This window comes from Dermochelys coriacea, chromosome 1, assembly GCF_009764565.3.
Source record: "Dermochelys coriacea isolate rDerCor1 chromosome 1, rDerCor1.pri.v4, whole genome shotgun sequence".
Lineage (NCBI taxonomy): Eukaryota > Metazoa > Chordata > Testudines > Dermochelyidae > Dermochelys > Dermochelys coriacea.
This window is the reverse complement of record NC_050068.2, coordinates 605,284-623,007: the sequence shown is the minus strand read 5'-3', so window position 1 is coordinate 623,007 and position 17,724 is coordinate 605,284. Positions and strand designations below refer to the sequence as shown.

General features: G+C 54.1%; 1 protein-coding gene across 1 annotated transcript; it reads left to right on the top strand.

The window, feature by feature from the left end:
• Positions 1-2,608: 2,608 nt before the first annotated feature.
• LOC119861766 (fibroin heavy chain-like) lies at positions 2,609-15,079 on the top strand. Its single transcript, XM_038417285.1, has 6 exons — positions 2,609-2,645; positions 2,982-4,635; positions 4,980-5,221; positions 9,023-9,203; positions 9,892-10,021; positions 14,798-15,079. The coding sequence occupies exons 1-6, from the start codon at positions 2,609-2,611 to the stop codon at positions 15,077-15,079; spliced, it is 2,526 nt and encodes an 841-aa protein (XP_038273213.1).
• Positions 15,080-17,724: the final 2,645 nt, after the last annotated feature.

The window sequence follows — 17,724 nt, the reverse complement described above, 5'->3', positions numbered from 1 at the left end:
GCCCCTCTCTCCCCCGCTGGGCACAGGGTCCACCCCATTCCATCAAACTAGCTAGAGACATAAAGGGTAACAAAAAGAAAAGGAGTACTTGTGGCATCGGATGCATCCGATGAAGTGAGCTGTAGCTCACGAAAGCTTATGCTCTAATAAATTTGTTAGTCTCTAAGGTGCCACCGGTACTCCTTTTCTTTTTGCGAATACAGACTAACACGGCTGCTACTCTGAAACCTGTCATTATGAAAGGGTAACAAGAAAACCTTCTACAAATACATTAGAAGCAAGAGGAAGACCAAGAACAGGATAGGCCCGTTACTCAAAGAGGGGGGGGAACAATAACAGAAAATGGAAAAGGAGGACTTGTGGCAGCTTAGAGACTAACACATTTATTTGAGCATAAGCTTTTGTGAGCTACAGCTCACTTCATCGGATGCATTTTGAGCTGTAGCTCACGAAAGCTTATGCTCTAATAAATGTGTTAGTCTCTAAGGTGCCACAAGTACTCCTTTTCTTTTTGCGAATACAGACTAACACGGCTGCTACTCTGAATAACAGAAAATGTGGAAATGGCAGAGGTGCTAAATGACTTCTTTGTTTCGGTTTTCACCAAGAAGGTTGGTGGTGATTTGTTTAACAAAGTGAATGCTGGTGGGTTTGTTTAACACAGTGAATGCTAGTGAAAATGAGGTAGGTTTCAGAGTAGCAGCCGTGTTAGTCTGTATTCGCAAAAAGAAAAGGAGTACTTGTGGCACCTTAGAGACTAACAAATTTATTAGAGCATAAGCTTTCGTGAGCTACAGCTCACTTCATCGGATGCTGTAGCTCACGAAAGCTTATGCTCTAATAAATTTGTTAGTCTCTAAGGTGCCACAAGTACTGCTTTTCTTTTTGAAAATGAGGTAGGGTCAGAAAAGGCTAAAATAGGAATAGAACGAGTTAAAAATTACTTAGACAAGTTAGATGTCTTCAAGTCACTGGGCCCGTTGAAATGCATCCTAGAATACTCAAGGAGCTGACTGAAGAGATATCTGAGTCATTTGCAATTATCTTTGAGAAGTCATGGAAGATGGGAGAGATTCCAGAGGACTGGAAAAGGGCAAATCTAGTGCCCATCTAAAAAAAGGAAATAAGGACAACCCAGGGAATTACAGACTAGTCAGCTTAACTTCTGTGCCCAGAAAAGATAATGGAGCAAATAATTAAGCAATCAATTTGCAAACATCTAGAAGATAAAAGTTGATAAGTAACAGTCAGCATGGATTTGTCAAGAACAAATCGTTTCAAACCAACCTGATAGCTTTCTTTGACAGGGTAACAAGCCTTGTGGATAGGAGGGAAGCAGGAAACGTGGTATATCTTGACTTTAGTAAGGCTTTTGATACTGTCTCGCATGAGTTTCTCATAAAGAAACTAGGGAAATACAACTTAGATGGAGCTACTATAAGGTGGGTACAAAACTGGTTGAAAAACCATTCCCAGAGAGTAGTTATCAGTGGTTCACAGTCATGCTGGAAGGACATAACGAGTGGGGTCCGCAGGGATCAGTTCTGGGTCTGGTTCTGTTCAATATCTTCACTGATTTAGATAATGGCAGAGAGAGCACACTGATAAAGTTTGTGGACGATACCAAGCTGGGAGGGGTTGAAAATGCTTTGGAGGACAGGATTAAAATTCAAAATGATCTGGACAAACTAGAGAAATGGTCTGAAGTAAACAGAATGAAATTCAATGAGGACAAATGCAAAGTACCCCACTTAGGAAGGAATAATCAGTTGCACACATACAAAATGGGCAATGGCTGCCTAGGAAGGAGAACTGCGGAAAGGGATCTGGGGGTCAGAGTGGACCACAAGCTAAATACGAGTCAATGGTGTAATGCTGTTGCAAAAAAAGCAAACATTATTCTAGAATGTATTAGCAGGAGTGTTGTAAGCAAGACACGAGAAGTAATTCTTCCACTTTACTCCGCGCTGATTAGGCCTCAAGTGGAATATTGTGTCCCGTTCTGGGTGACACATTTCAGGAAAGATGTGGACGAATTGGAGAAAGTCCAGAGAAGAGCAACAAAAATGATTAAAGGTCTAAAAAACTTGACCTGTGAGGGAAGATTGAAAAAATTGGGTTTGTTTAGTCTGGAGAAGAGAAGACTGAGAGGGGACAAGATCACAGTTTTCAAGTACTCCACCGGAGTGAGAGGTGCAGGCGGAGTCGACAGGGTAGCGTCAGCCGTGGACTCAGCGCAGTGAAGACATTGCGGTGAGTAGATCGAAGTACGTCAACTTCAGCAACACTGATTTCGTAGCTGAAGTTGCATATCTTAGATCGAAACACACACCCCCAGTGTAGACCAGCCCTCAGAGAGGTGCAGTTCCAGGAGGCGGGGGGGGCTGGACCCCGAGGAGAGAGTGGCCCCCCCAAGAAGGGCTGTCGCACTGAAGGGGGCTCCCCACAGGGAGCGCACGGGGCCGAGAGTGGGCGTAACCTGGGGGTCCGTGGCACTGGACGAGCTGACCTCTCGAAGTCCCTTCCAGTCCTATGATTCTCTGGTCAACGCCAGGGGCTTGGAGGACGATCTTTGCAGCAGCAGGCTGAGTGGATCTGGGCAGGCAGGATGACATTGGATCAGGTGTCCCAGAGCCCCACGATCGGTGCTACACCCCCAGCTTCGGAAAAGTCTTTTTGAGGGACCCTTCAATGTGCCAGAGGTGAGGCTGGCGAGCAGGCGGGGCAGGGATGGAGACACAAGAGGCCAGGAGGAGAGTTTGAGCTCTGTGGGTGGCTCTGCCTCGGGCTGGAGAGGTGATGCAGGATGTATCCGCGAGGCTTCGCCAGAGCCAGGCTGGCAGGAGCTGGAGCCCAGAGCTGAGGGATAGGCAGGCTGGGCTGGTGGCCACAGGGACTGAGAAAGGAGGGAACAGGGAGGGTTTGTGGAGGAACATTTAAGGCTCCGGTTTTGCCACGTGGCGCTCGAGCTGCCCCCACAGAGACAGGCCAAGGCCGCCCTCTGCACGGGAGAGGCCGGGCAGGAGCCGGGAGGCCGGGCTGGAGCAGAGGCTGGGCTGGAGCCGAGGCTGGGCAGGAGCCGGGATGCTGGGCTGGAGCAGGGAGCCCGGGCTGGAGCCGAGGCTGGGCTGGATCAGGGAGGCCGGATAGGAGCCGGGAGGCCGGGCTGGAGCAGGGAGTCTGGGTTGTAGCCGAGGCTGAGCAGGAGCGGGGAGGCCAGGCTGGATCAGGGAGGCCGGGCAGGAGCCAGGAGGCCGGGCTGGAGCCGAGGCTGGGCAGGAGCCGGGAGGCCGAGCTGGATCAGAGAGGCCAGGCTGGAGCAGAGGCCGGGCTGGAACTGAGGCTGGGCAGGATCAGGGAGGCTGGGCTGGAGCCAAAGCTGGGCAGGAGCCGGGAGGCCGGGCTGGATCAGGGAGGCCGGGCAGGAGCCAGGAGGCCGGGCTGGAGCAGGGAGGCCAGGCTGGAGCCGAGGCTGGGCTGGATCAGGGAGGCTGGGTTGGAGCCGAGGCTGGGCAGGAGCCGGGAGGCCAGGCTGGAGCAGGGAGGCCAGGCTGGAGCAGAGGCCGGGCTGGAGCCGAGGCTGGGCTGGATCAGGGAGGCTGGGCTGGAGCCGAAGCTGGGCAGGAGCCGGGAGGCCGGGCTGGAGCAGGGAGGCCAGGCTGGAGCCGAGGCTGGGCTGGATCAGGGAGGCTGGGTTGGAGCCGAGGCTGGGCAGGAGCCGGGAGGCCGGGCTGGATCAGGGCGGCCAGGCTGGAGCCGAGGCTGGGCAGGAGCCGGGAGGCCGGGCTGGAGCAGAGGCCGGGCTGGATCAGGGAGGCCGGGCTGGAGCCGAAGCTGGGCAGGAGCCGGGAGGCCGGGCTGGATCAGGGAGGCTGGGCTGGAGTCGAGGCTGGGTAGGAGCCGGGAGGCCGGGCTGGAGCAGGGAGGCCAGGCTGGAGCTGAGGCCGGGCTGGAGCCGAGGCTGGGCTGGATCAGGGAGGCCGGGCTGGAGCCAAAGCTGGGCAGGAGCCGGGAGGCCGGGCTGGATCAGGGAGGCCGGGCAGGAGCCAGGAGGCCGGGCTGGAGCAGGGAGGCCAGGCTGGAGCCGAGGCTGGGCTGGATCAGGGAGGCTGGGTTGGAGCCGAGGCTGGGCAGGAGCCGGGAGGCCAGGCTGGAGCAGGGAGGCCAGGCTGGAGCAGAGGCCGGGCTGGAGCCGAGGCTGGGCTGGATCAGGGAGGCCGGGCTGGAGCCGAAGCTGGGCAGGAGCCGGGAGGCCGGGCTGGAGCAGGGAGGCCAGGCTGGAGCCGAGGCTGGGCTGGATCAGGGAGGCTGGGTTGGAGCCGAGGCTGGGCAGGAGCCGGGAGGCCGGGCTGGAGCAGGGAGGCCAGGCTGGAGCAGAGGCCGGGCTGGAGCCGAGGCTGGGCTGGATCAGGGCGGCCAGGCTGGAGCCGAGGCTGGGCAGGAGCCGGGAGGCCGGGCTGGAGCAGAGGCCGGGCTGGATCAGGGAGGCCGGGCTGGAGCCGAAGCTGGGCAGGAGCCGGGAGGCCGGGCTGGATCAGGGAGGCTGGGCTGGAGTCGAGGCTGGGTAGGAGCCGGGAGGCCGGGCTGGAGCAGGGAGGCCAGGCTGGAGCAGAGGCCGGGCTGGAGCCGAGGCTGGTTTTGCAGACAAGGTGACCCAGAGACAAGGGCAGAGCATTCCCAGGGGTCTGGTTTGCAATTTTTTCCATTCCCCGCTGGGCTCCTCCCCTGGTCCTTCGTTCTGAGCAGGGTCTCGAGCCCCAGGGGCGAACAGGGGCTCTGAATCCCAGCGCAGAGTGGCTGGATGGAGTGGCTGCACCCAGTGTCAGTGCGTATAACTACATGGCACAGGGTCCTGGACCCGCGGGCCGGGAGGGGCCCTGGGGGGGCGTCAGCTGGTCCCGTCCCTGCACTCGGGACAGGACCAGGCATGACTCGGCTTGTCGGGTTCTGAGCCTGCACCCTGGGTGATGAATTTCCAGGGCTACAAAGTGGAGCTCAGACGTTGGGCTGCAGCACAGTGGCAGGGGGCAGGGCGGCGAGGTCTCCCCCGGCTCCCCCGAGCCTCGGCTCTCCCTGCCGGTGACCTCCAAGCACCCGGCATCAGCCGACCGGGAAGAGACGCACGACAGGCGCGGTCATGAGAAATCCCGCCCAGAATGTCCCGCATCCTGTGGGCAGAGAGGAAACAGGGAGGGGATTGACCCGGCAGCCAAGGCCCATGGTGGGTGCTGTGGGGGGCTCCCTGCCTGCAGGGGCCTGCTGGGAGCGTCTCTCTGCCAAGGGACTGTCTGGCTGTGTCACGTGTCTGTGTTTGACTCCCCAGGCTGGCCTCTGGGGTGCAAGCGGGGGGGGGGGCGTAAAACCAGCTAGGGGGGGTTCACCCCTTCAGGAGAACAAGCCAGAGGGGAACGGGCCTAGTGTCTGGCAGCTAGGAGCTTGGGGAGGGGATTTGGGGAGACTCAGGGTCAAACCGCAGGGACTGACAGTGCTGGGGAGAGGCAGGGGATCAGGGCTCTGAGTTCAGGCTGTGCAGAGTGAAGCCCTCAAGGTTGCTGACCAGCAGTGACAGGACTCCTCACTGCGCTGGGGGGCCCCCAAAACATCAGACACCTTCACCAGGATCCTGCCCATGTCTGAGAGCTCCCCCGTTCCTGTGTCACCAGGGTGGGGACTAGTGAGCACAGTGTGGTGGGGCCAATCACCATCGCTGAGACCAGGCCAGCTGGGGTATCAGATTGGCTCGCACGGCGTCTGGCGTTTGGACTCTGCTCTGCTGCACGTGTGGCCAATGCTCCGGGGGCACGTCTGCACCCCGGCTCCCCATGTTCGCACGGGATTTAGTCATCACACATTTGTAACAAAAAAGTAATCTCCCTTTTTGGTGGCTTCTCGGATCCCCAGGACAGGGCTGTGCCCGCAGCTTTGGGACAGGCCTGGGGAGGAACCCCCCGATGGCCCAGACCCCCGAGGGTTCTTGTTCTCCCTCCAGGGCCGGCCATGCAGCCTCACCACCTCCTCTGAGCTCCAGCCTCCTGCAACTCCGGTCAGAGACCTTTACACTCTGCAGGGAATCTTGTGCCTGAGTCTTGGTCGTCCTCCCTGGGGAGACCCCCATGCTCCGCTGGCCAGAGCTTCCCGGTTCGGGGGGCTTGAGTGGTTCAGTCCTTGGAGTCCCCATTGTCCTTCAGGTCCTGTGCTGATATGGGCTGGTCCTACCCAGTCCAGATGCCCCGTCCTATTGTCCCAGACGGCTACAGGATGCAAATGCCTCAGCTGTCCTGCTCTGCCCCATGAGGAGCCCGAGCCCTTCTGCACCCTGGGGCAGCAATCCCTGGCCAGTCAGCCATTGTTGTGCCATAAAGCTATTGCAGATGAGTCCCACATCTTCACTAGGCGTTTGCTGGCCCTATGGCAATGTCCGGGAGCAGTTCACGGTCAGTTGCACGCAACATCAGACATGCAGAAATAAGGACATGAAATTTTTTACACCCTTGGATTATGTCCAAAGTCTCCTTCTATATCTGAGCACCATGAGAGGGAAGCCAGGAGTCTGATTCCTGTGACAGCTCCGGCTTGCTCCACACAAAACAGGTGTGCACACGTCTCCCCAGGGAGAAGCACCCCGTTCCAGCCAGGCAGGAACACCCCCTTCCGAGAGCGTTGTGCCATGGTCCATGTATTCAGAGTAGCAGCCGTGTTAGTCTGTATCTATAAAAAGAAAAGGAGGACTTGTGGCACCTTAGAGACAAACAAATTTATTTGAGCATAAGCTTTCGTGAGCTACAGCTCACTTCATCGGATGCATTCAGTGGAAAATACAGAGGGGAGATTGATCTACGCACATAGAGAACATGAAACAATGGGTTTTATCATACACACTGTAAGGAGAGTGATCACTTAAGATGAGCTATTACCAGCAAGGGGGGGGGGAGGAGGAAAACCTTTTATGCTGATAATCAAGGTGGGCCATTTCCAGCAGTTAACAAGAAGTCTGAGGAACAGTGGGGGGTGGGGTGGGGGGGAGAAATAACGGGGAAATAGTTTTACTTTGTGTAATGACCCATCCACAGTCTCTATTCAAGCCTAAGTTAATTGTATCCAGTTTGCAAATTAATTCCAATTCAGCAGTCTCTCGTTGGAGTCTGTTTTTGAAGCTTTTTTGTTGAAATAGCCACTCTTAGGTCTGTAATCGAGTGACCAGAGAGATTGAAGTGTTCTGCGACTGGTTTTTGAATGTTATAATTCTTGACGTCTGATTTGTGTCCATTTATTCTTTTACGTAGAGACTGTCCAGTTTGACCAATGTACATGGCAGAGGGGCATTGCTGGCACATGATGGCATATATCACATTGGTAGAGCCTCTGATAGTGTGGCTGATGTGATTAGGCCCTATGATAATATCCCCTGAATAGATATGTGGCAGAGTTGGCAACGGGTTTTGTTGCAAGGATGGGTTCCTGGGTTAGTGGTTCTGTTATACTCATAATGTCACAGCATGTTCCTGTTGCCTGGTGTTTTAACAGTTTGTTAAAACTTTACATTGTTGAGATTTTAAAAACACCTTAGGAATGTAGAAGAGTGTGGGGGAAAAGTCCCGTCTTCTCTCTGGGATGAAGTGTTTGCTGCATCACATAAGCCAGTATTTCCCTGAACTTTGCCTGGGTGTGTTTTGTCTAAAGCTTTCTTTGTGCTTTACGAGTGATACGCTTTTAAGAAGCAGATAGGCAACACTTTAAAAAAACCAGCTAACGCTTTATTTCTTTGAAGGCTGCTGTATTTCTACCAAAACTTTGCATTACAGGCATCATCTGTCTTTCCATTCCTTTGTGTAAGGAGCTGTATTTTTTAAATGGACCAAGGCTCGATTGCCACGCCTCCATGGTCATGTGGCACATTCTGATTGGTTCAAGACAATGCATTCTATGATGGATTCATAGAACAGCTTCTGACTGGCTCAGCCAAGAGGCCTGGTTTGCCCCAGGCTGGCTGAGCCCGAAATTGTTGGCAGTTGCCGAGACGTGGTTTTCTCCTCTCCCTGCCACCTGCTCAGCGACAGGCCCTTTGTTTTGTCTCTTTCTATAGCAGGCTAAGAGGCGTTTGCTTTTCTCAGCTGTTCTGCAAGCCTCTCACACTTTGTGTCATGTTTATTTCCACTAAAAATACCGGGTCTGTTCTTTATTTTCAAAAAGCTTACAGTTATTTTTCAGACTTTAGCTTATTTTGAAATAAAGTCTGAAAAATATTTGCATATTTTTTTAAATAAAGGCATCTGTTTTTAGAGAAAAATTAAGTTTTGCATTTATTTCAAAATGACTTAAATGCATAGCAATTATTTTCCTAAAAAACTAATATTTAATACCTTTATTTCAAAATTGCATAAAATTATATTTTCTCTAAAAAAACCTGTTAACATATTTCGTCTTAACACTTTATTCCTTATTTGCTGTTTTAAAACTCTTTTCTCTTTATGCCTGTGTGATAATCTGCTTTATTTTGTAAATTATATTAAACTGCCTGTAAAATTATTTTTCTCTAAAAGTCTGTAAAAAACCTATTCTAACCTTAACATGTAAAACAACCCCCCCACGCAAACAGCCCCAGGTTCCCCATAAAAAAAGGGAAAGTAAAACCATTTTCAAAATGACTGACTGCACCAAAAGCGTCTGTGTCCAAATAAGTGTGCAGAGGGCGGGACATAAACCAAATGGGGGTGTGGAAACCTGTCAGAGTACAGAGTTGTTAACAACTTATTTCCCATTAAAACAGAGGTTTTCAAACTGTGGGTTGGGATCCGAAAGTGGGTCGCAACTCCATTTGAATGGGGTCATCAGGGCCAACATTAGACTTGCTGGGACCCAGGGCTGAAGCTGAAGCCTGAGCTCCATGCCCACCTGGGGCAGTGGGACTCGGGCCCCCCGTCCCCAGGTCATGTAGTAATTTTGCTATCAGAGGGGGGTTGTGGTGCAATGAAGTTCAAGACCCCCTGCGTTAGAATGATGTGCTGACGGCCCCACCCCGCAGAACGCCTGAGCGGGCAAGGGGGCCATGACATGTCCAGTGAGATCCTGCAGCCAGCGCTGCATGGACGGGAGCACAGCGGGGCCCGGAGAGCAAACGCTGCAGGTGGCCTGGGGAAGGGAAATGCAGAGAAGAAAATGGGCGAGGTGTCCCAGCAGGAAAAGCAGAGGGGAGGCACCAGGACGTACCAGGGCTTCTCCGGCAGCAAACACGGTGGCTGCAGACTCTGGTGGACCTGCAGTTTCAACAGTCCTGGGCTGGCCTCCCTCCGCAGTCCATGGAGAACTGCACTGCAGCACCTGCCTTTGGCCCCCTCACCATTCCACATGGCACCAGGGGCCACCTCCTTTCCCCTTCCCCTCCTCCTCCCCCTGTGGGGACCTTGGGGATGCCCACCACCCGGTGACAGCCACAGTTGCTGTATGTCCAGGTAAAATGGACGGGGCTGTTCTTTCCCCTTGTTAATATATTCATGGAGCAGAACCTGAACGCTTCATGTATTTGTTTTAAATTGCTCAGGGGGGTTGCACTGGTTTAATACTGAATACAATTCTAAGAGTTGGAAAACAATTCATGGTTCTGAGTTCCCAGCATATGCTGCAGAGAGACCCCCACGTGTTACTGCACAACTCCCAGGCTCAGTGACACACCCAGTGTGATAATCACACGTGTACAGCAAGCACCACACAGTCCCTAGCAGGCAGGGCCAGGGAGCGCACAGGGCACCACAGCACCCGGGATTCTTCAGAAAGGCATGAAAATCACAGGATACAGATAACATTATGGGATGGAGACAGCTGCATGCTGGGAAGTTGAGCCCTGGCTCCCAGTCACCCCGAGTGACGGGTTTCTGCTCCACCGTGCATTGCCAGAACTTCCCAGCAGCCCCTGCACTGGATGGTGGCAATTGAACACGGGGGCACCCACCCCCGGTGCACAGCCCTGCACATGGACACAGGCACCCTGGTGAGCAGGCGCCACGCTGACATGATGAGGACCCAGGTATGCACAAGCACGGGTGCCGTATGAGCCATGGGGGCCGAGTGCCGACGTAACTTGCATCAGCAAAAGCTTGTAGCATAGCCATGGCCACAGGTTTGCTCCTACTGTTCTAGTACCACAGCGGGGGAGGGGAGGCTGTTTAATTGAAAAACATCCGCAGTTTCTCAAACTCTTTATTAAGCTTTGCATCTCATCGCCGTTGGACACCTTTGCATGCTGTGCTCTGCCGGGGCACCAATTTCCTTCCCCAGGTCCCTGTTCGAAGGAAACTCTGCTCTCCTCTCGGCTGCTGGGGCAGGTGTGGGGGCCTTTTCTTTCAGCATCACTAACTGGGGTCCTGGCAACCCCTTGGCAAATTAACAAATGGCCCATTAGCTTCCAAGCGGGCAGCCCGTGTGTCTGGTGCTGCAGCTGTGTCCATTGCTCTGGGGAAGAATCCACTGGGGCTGACACCCTCTGAATCCACGCGGTGCACGCGGTGTGTGCCAGCTCCTGCAGGAACTGAAATGGGTCCCACCACTTTGCATCTGTTCCCAAAGACTGGTCGTTGGCCTGGCTTGTGCTGCTTGTCACAGTGTGTGCAGCTCCATGCGCGGCTCTGGCTAGAGACTTTGAGAGCTATGTGGCTTTCTGCTTCAGGCCTCTGTTGGAGCCTATCACGTCCAGTGTCAGAGCACAGGCCACCCTGCACAAGTGTCACTCTGGGCTGGGCAACTTCTGGGGTTTGGCAAATCCTAATGGCCTTGTAGTCACCCAATAATCTGAGCTTTTCATTCCCACCGTGCTTTGGGCTCTGATCCGGGACTCAGTTAACTCCCTAAATTTGGCTGTTCAGCCTCAGGTCAGCTGCAAACTCCCCATCATTTATGCTGCCTGAGTGGACTGAAACCATTAAACCCACCTGTGACACCCGGCACCCCCATAGTCCCAACTATCATGGAACGAGGCTAGGTTTTGTACAAAGGGTCATTTTAAACGTGCTGGCCAGTCGTATCTCGCTGGATTGTACCTGCTACCTCTGGTAAGATGAGGCCCTGAACCATAAGCCCTTGGTATCAGAGGCCCGGGATGATACCTGAGGCCCGAAGTAAAGGAACGGTCAAGACTTTGCTTCCATAAAGCAAAGCTGGGAGCCAGAGGCAGGCCCAGCTCACAGACACTGGCAAGAAGAAGGCTGCTAGTTGCATGTATACACATATCTGAAGGGGATCAAGCACTAATAGGATAAACATGGACCAGGATGGCACCAGAACGGTCCGGTACGAACAATTCCCACAGAGATAACGAGGAACGGGTTGATCATCCTAAAGACAGGGTCAAAAGGACAATACGATGGATAAACGATGGATAAACATGTTTCTTGGAACCAACATGTACCAGGAGAGAAGCAGCACCCCAACACAGAGGGGCTGTACCTCGATGCGTCAGGAGTGCTGTGTAACCTGTTTGTACCTGTGTATAAGAATGCACCTCTGAGTGGTTGTCTTTGTCTGGCCTAGGGAGCAGTGGAGAGTCCTGCCACTGACTGAGCTGGTCCATTGTCGGGGGGCACATATTCGTAGTATGTCCGATAGAGTCTGCAGGAAACTAATCCTGTGCTTCGTTTGGCAATAAACTGGCCGGGTGCCTTCGTACCTTACTGGAGTCTGTGGTCATTGGGGGTCCTCTTGGGGCCTGCTGTGTCAGCGATCTGCAGAGCCGGGGCAGCAGACATGGAGAACACACATGCAGCCGACTGTTATCATCACTGGACAGAGCAGAGCACCACACCGGTGATGTCTGACTGTCTGCAGGTGACTGCAGCTGGGTGTGTCCCTACCTGTGTGAATGCTGGTGAAAGTCCAGCTGGGGGGCTTTGCAGCTTGTCACAGCAGCACAGTGTAAGCGGGACTCCAGGCTGGTAGGTCAGGGGGCTCAGTGGTACCCCAGTTCCAGGTGGCACCCCGGGGGGACGCATCACACTGCCGAGTGCAGCAGAACCAGCGAATATTGGAAACCGGCACCCCTCTGAGCAGCACCTTCTCACGGGCAGAGTGAACTCCCTCCATCGTCTCCACACTTCCAGAAAGCTTGAGCATTTAGCTGCTCCATTCTCCCCCTCAGGGCTTGGCCTTGGTTTCTGTTTGCTCCAGGAGACACACGGTGGGTCAGTAACATCCCTCCAGGCCCAAGGGCTTCAAACAGATCCTCCACTCAGGACCATTCCCCGCTCCTTCTGCACCACAGAGCAGGAGCCTCAGCAGCCCCTGCCCGACCTCCTGCCTGCAGGACTAGCCCACGGAAGGGTCCCCTTCCCGCTGCCAGACCCCACTGCTGCCCCCCACCAGCTACGTCCCTCTGCTCCTTGGGGAGGACGGAGCCCTGTCTCGAGGGGGGGTCCCGCTGCTGCCAGAACACAACCAAAGAGCAACGAGCTGCATGAGACTCCCTCCCCTCCGGGTGCCAGCAACCGGCCTTAGCCCAGTGCCCACGCCCGCAGAGCTGTGCAGCTCACGTCACCGTGCGCCAGCCCCGCCATCAGCAGGGACAGAGGCCTGCTCCTCGCAGGCCCCGGGAGGGTGAAGTCACGGCAGGGGCTTGACAGAGCCCCTGGAGGAAAGGCGCCATCCCCCAGGGATGGCAGCCGGGGCACAGCCCGAGCGCCAGGCGCATCTCCTGCGGTCTCCTCAGGCTCTGTCCAGCGAGTGACGGCGCCTCTCCCAGCTCTGGGTCTGTGGGGAGAGTGGATCAGGGTGAACCTGGGCATGGTGGGGAACCTCTCCGGGAGCAGGGCAGGAGGGAGCAGGGCTGGGAGAGGTGCCCCCCTCGCCACCTAGCCCAGAGGAGCCAGGTCCAGCCCCCAGAGCGGCCCCCTAAGTTCCTTCTCAGCTGCGCGGCCGCACAGGTGCTCAGGGCTGCGGCGGGGAGAAGTGTCTCTCCCCCAGCCCCAACTGGTCAGGCCTTCGTCTGCAGCCAGATTAAGAGAGCAGCAGCCGTGAGCTGAGACGCAGAAAGTCACATCCCCACAACCCCTCTAAATGACATTGAAACAATGGACTATCTGGCGGCTAAGAAGGAGACCCCGTCCTAATGGTCCCAGCTAGCACCAGGTACAGAAACGGATCTTAAACTGGTTAAAGAAAATTTGGTTTGATAGTGTCTGTCTGGCAAGAAATCACTTCTCAAGAGTTGGGGTTGTGAAATCCTCATTTCTTTATTGTTTTGTCATTGTGGTCCCCGCTTCCCTATGGTTTGTCTGTCTGGTCTCTGCCTGGTGCTTGGATTGTTTCTGTCTGTTACATAATTGATGTTGCTGGGTGTAAATGAATTCAGGGGTGGGGTAGGAGAGGTTTGAGAACGTTGTTCCCAACCGTTGCTCCCAACCATTCCCTTGGTTGGAATTGGTTTGTAAAATGTTAGGGTAACGATTGGTTAAGGTCTCACTAAGCAGGGCTCAGACTGAAGGCTGTAGGGCAGGTGGTGTCAGGGAGCTGGCAGCCAGCTACCACAGGACACACTCCTTCCCGCAGGAGGCAGGGGATAACAGGGTGACCCCCTGGGCACCCCGAGAACCGTCACAACAGGTGAGGAGGTGACTGGGTGCTGGTGAGTTTTTCTTGGACCCAGTTGTATTTAGCTGCTACTCGGGCTGTTTGAACGTTGTGGGTGGAGCTGTCCCCTTAAGGACAAGGTGGGAAATGGTCAAAAATTACCTGGGTAAGTTCCCCATGCGTCCCGCTGATCGCCCGCGGTTTGCAGCCTCCCTTCAGGACCCCCAGACGCTCACTGGCAAAGCACACTGGAGCTGGCTGGTGCAGGGCTCATCGGGGGGGGGAGGGGTCAGGAGCCCTCTGGGCTCTTTGCTTTTCCTACCCCCAGCCCCCAAGGCCCCTGCGAGTGGGAGCACGACCTGGGATCAAATCAACGCTCTCCACAGGCCCGAGTAAGGTCCAGTCCCCCCATTTGCCCAGGGAATCCAGGCATCATCTAGCGTCTTCACTCCCAGCCCCCCAGGTAATTTTCACTGTGTGACGGAGCAGGGAGTGGGGCGCATTGACCTGGGGATGTTGCAGGGGAGTTTGACGGGGACTGGCTGCATCGGTGCTGGATGGTGGGAGGTATGAGGGGGTCACGTCTTTTGGGGGACGATATCTGAGCCTGTAACCTGAGCCCGGGGGGGAGGGCTGGGCTGGGGCCAGGTGACACCTTTGCCTGGGAAACTGGACAAAGGCTGGAGGAGCAGCTGGGGGCAGGGGGGTGGCAGGGTGAGGCAGCATGAAGGGGTTTCAGTTTGGGGCTTGCTGGGGAAATGGAGGGAGGCCCAGATGAGGCTCTGGGCTCCCCACCCATCAAGATGGACCTGACTGAGGGATCCTGGTCTCTGCACCTATAAGCTTTGGTTTAGACCATGTTCCTGTCGGCTAATAAACCTTCTGGGGTGGACTCAGAGTCCCGGAGAACCACAGGAAGTGAGGTGCAGGCCCCGACTCCCCCACACTCCGTGACACCCTGTAACGCCGCTGCTTGCTGGGGACATGGGGGTGACAGAGTCCACACATCAGTGCCACGTGAAGGCAACCAGGACTAGCACAACTGGCGGGCAAGGGACCCAACGTGAGTGGCGCGTTTGCTGACAGCCGGATTCCTTAGCTCAGTCATGAAACGCTGCTTGAAGCGGGAACACGAGACCTGGCCGGGGGCTTTGGCGTTCCCCATTGGCTGAAGTGAGTGACGCATGTGTCAGACAGGCACAGCAGCAGAGCCCAGCCCTGACCAAACCCAAACCTTGGTGGCCAGAGGAAATCCAGGAGCCCACGGCCACAAGGCCAGCAGGGGCCAGTCGTGCTGCAGCCGCTGAGCTTGTGGCTGACGGCCATGAAGCTGCCAGACCTGCCAGTACCACTCACGGCGGCACTGCTGGACAGCCTGACCACGGTTAACAGTAGAACAAGGCCCCATTATACAAACTGGAGGCTGTACGCACCAGCCAGCACAAAAGTGCAACGCCTGGACAATACAACAACTGGTTCCATGCAGCCGTTCTCCAGCCTGCATGACACAGGGGCCCAGACCAAGTGATCCTAATGCTGCTTTCCAACCTTGAGCTCTCTGAATCGCGGGCTAAGCGGCGCCGCTGTTAAGGAAAAGTTAGCATATGTGACTCCACTTTGGTTTGGGGCCCACCATTGTCTAAAAGCAAGCACACCATGCACCAGGAGTGTTCCTTAGATACTGCATTCCTGTGAAAACTCTCCCCACCCCTTGTTTCCAGCCTGTCTCGACTCCTGGTTTCTGTTCGTCTCTTCCTAACTCCCTGCCTCCTGGCCTTGATGCGAGCCTCCCATCCTGATAAGAAAGGCTACTGGTGCATTGCTTTAGGGCCATGTTGTGTAGTTGAAGTAATAGTATAGCATGGGGAATGTACCTAGCAGGGATAGGTGGTAGATAAGGAGAGGGTTTGTCTATTGGCTAAGGTTTCTGATGCACGAGGGCAAAATGCTTTGCTAAAAGGTATATAATCTTTGTATAACCTGCATTCGGAGTCCCTTTCTGACTAGCAGGGGGGCACTAAGCTCGAGCGTAATAAACTTAATATCTTTGGGAACTCTGCAGTTGTGGACTTTGTTCGTGTGCCTCAGCCTAGATTTGAACTGCACGTGACCTATCAGGTATAATTCACAACACCGCTAACCAAGTGTGCGTCAGGAACAAGCTGGAGCCATGTCCAGGTGGGAGCCACGTGCATTCATAGAATCACAGAATATCAGGGTTGGATGGGACCTCAGGAGGTCATCTAGTCCCACCCCTTGCTCAAAGCAGGACCAATCCCCAACTAAATCATCCCAGCCAGGGCTTTGTCAAGCCTGACCTTAAAAACTTCTAAGGAAGGAGATTCCACCACTTCCCTAGGGAGCCCGTTCCAGTGCTTCACCACCCCCCTAGTGAAAAAGTTTTTCCTAATATCCAACCTAAACCTCCCCCACTGCAACTTGAGACCATTACTCCTCGTTCTGTCATCTGTTACCCCTGAGAACAGTCTAGATCCATCCTCTTTGGAACCCCCTTTCAGGTAGTTGAAAGCAGCTATCAAATCCCCCCTCATTCTTCTCTTCTGCAGACTAAACAATCCCAGTTCCCTCAGCCTCTCCTCGTAAGTCGTGTTCCAGCCCCCTAATCATTTTTGTTGCCCTCCGCTGGACGTTTTCCAATTTTTCCACATCCTTCCTGTAGTGTGGGGCCCAAAACTGGACACAGTACTCCAGATGAGGCCTCACCAATGTTGAATAGAGGGGAAAGATCAAGTCCCTCGATCTGCTGGCAATGCCCCTACTTATACATCCCAAAATGCCATTGGCCTTCTTGGCAACAAGGGCACACTGCTGACTCATATCCAGCTTCTCGTCCATTGTAACCCCTAGGTCCTTTTCTACAGAACTTCTGCTGAGCCATTCGGTCCCTAGTCTGTAGCAGTGCATGGGATTCTTCCGTCCTAAGTGCAGGACTCTGCATTTGTCCTTGTTGAACCTCATCAGATTTCTTTTGACCCAATCCTCTAATTTGTCTAGGGCCCTCTGTATCCTATCCCTACCCTTCAGCGTATCTACCTCTCCCCCCAGTTTAGTGTCATCTGCAAACTTGCTGAGGGTGCAATCCACACCATCCTACAGATCATTAATGAAGATATTGAACAAAACTGACCCGAGGACTGACCCTTGGGGCACTCCACTTGATACCGACTGCCAACTAGACATGGAGCCATTGATCACTACCCATTGAGCCCAACAATCTAGCCAGCTTTCTATCCACCTTATAGTCCATCTATCCAGCCCATACTTCTTTAACTTGCTGGCAAGAATACTGTGGGAGACCATGTCAAAAGCTTTGCTAAAGTCAAGAAACAACACGTCCATTGCTTTCCCCTCATCCACAGAGCCAGTTATCTCATCGTAGAAGGCAATTAGATTAGTCAGGTATGACTTGCCCTTGGTGAATCCATGCTGACTGTTCCTGATCACTTTCCTCTCCTCTAAGTGCTTCAGAATTGATTCCTTGAGGACCTGCTCCATGATTTTTCCAGGATTGAGGTGAGGCTGACTGGCCTGTAGTTCCCTGGATCCTCCTTCTTCCCTTTTTAAAAGATGGGCCCTACATTAGCCTTTTTCCAGTTGTCTGGGACTTCCCCCAATCGCCATGAGTTTTCAAAGATAATGGCCAATGGCTCTGCAATCACATCCACCAACTCCTTTAGCACTCTCGGATGCAGCGCAGCCGGCCCCATGGACTTGTGCTCGTCCAGCTTTTGTAAATAGTCACGAACCACTTCTTTCTCCACAGCGGGCTGATCACCTCCTCCCTGTGCTGTGCTGCCCAGTGCAGGAGTCTGGGAGCTGACCTTGTTCGTGAAGACAGAGGCAGAAAAAGCATTGAGTACTTTAGCTTTTTCCACATCCTCTGTCACAGGTTGCCTCCCTCATTCAGTAAGGGGACCACACTTTCCTTGTCTTTCTTCTTGTTGCTAACAAACCTGAAGAAACCCTTCTTGTTACTCTTAACATCTCTTGCTAGCTGCAACCCCAGGTGTGATTTGGCCTTCCTGATTTCATGCCTGCATGCCCGAGCAATATTTTTATACTCCTCTGTGGTCATTTGTCTAATCTTCCACTTCTTGTAAGCTGCTTTTTTGTGTTTAAGATCACCCTCCTAGTGAAATAGTGTTTCCTAAT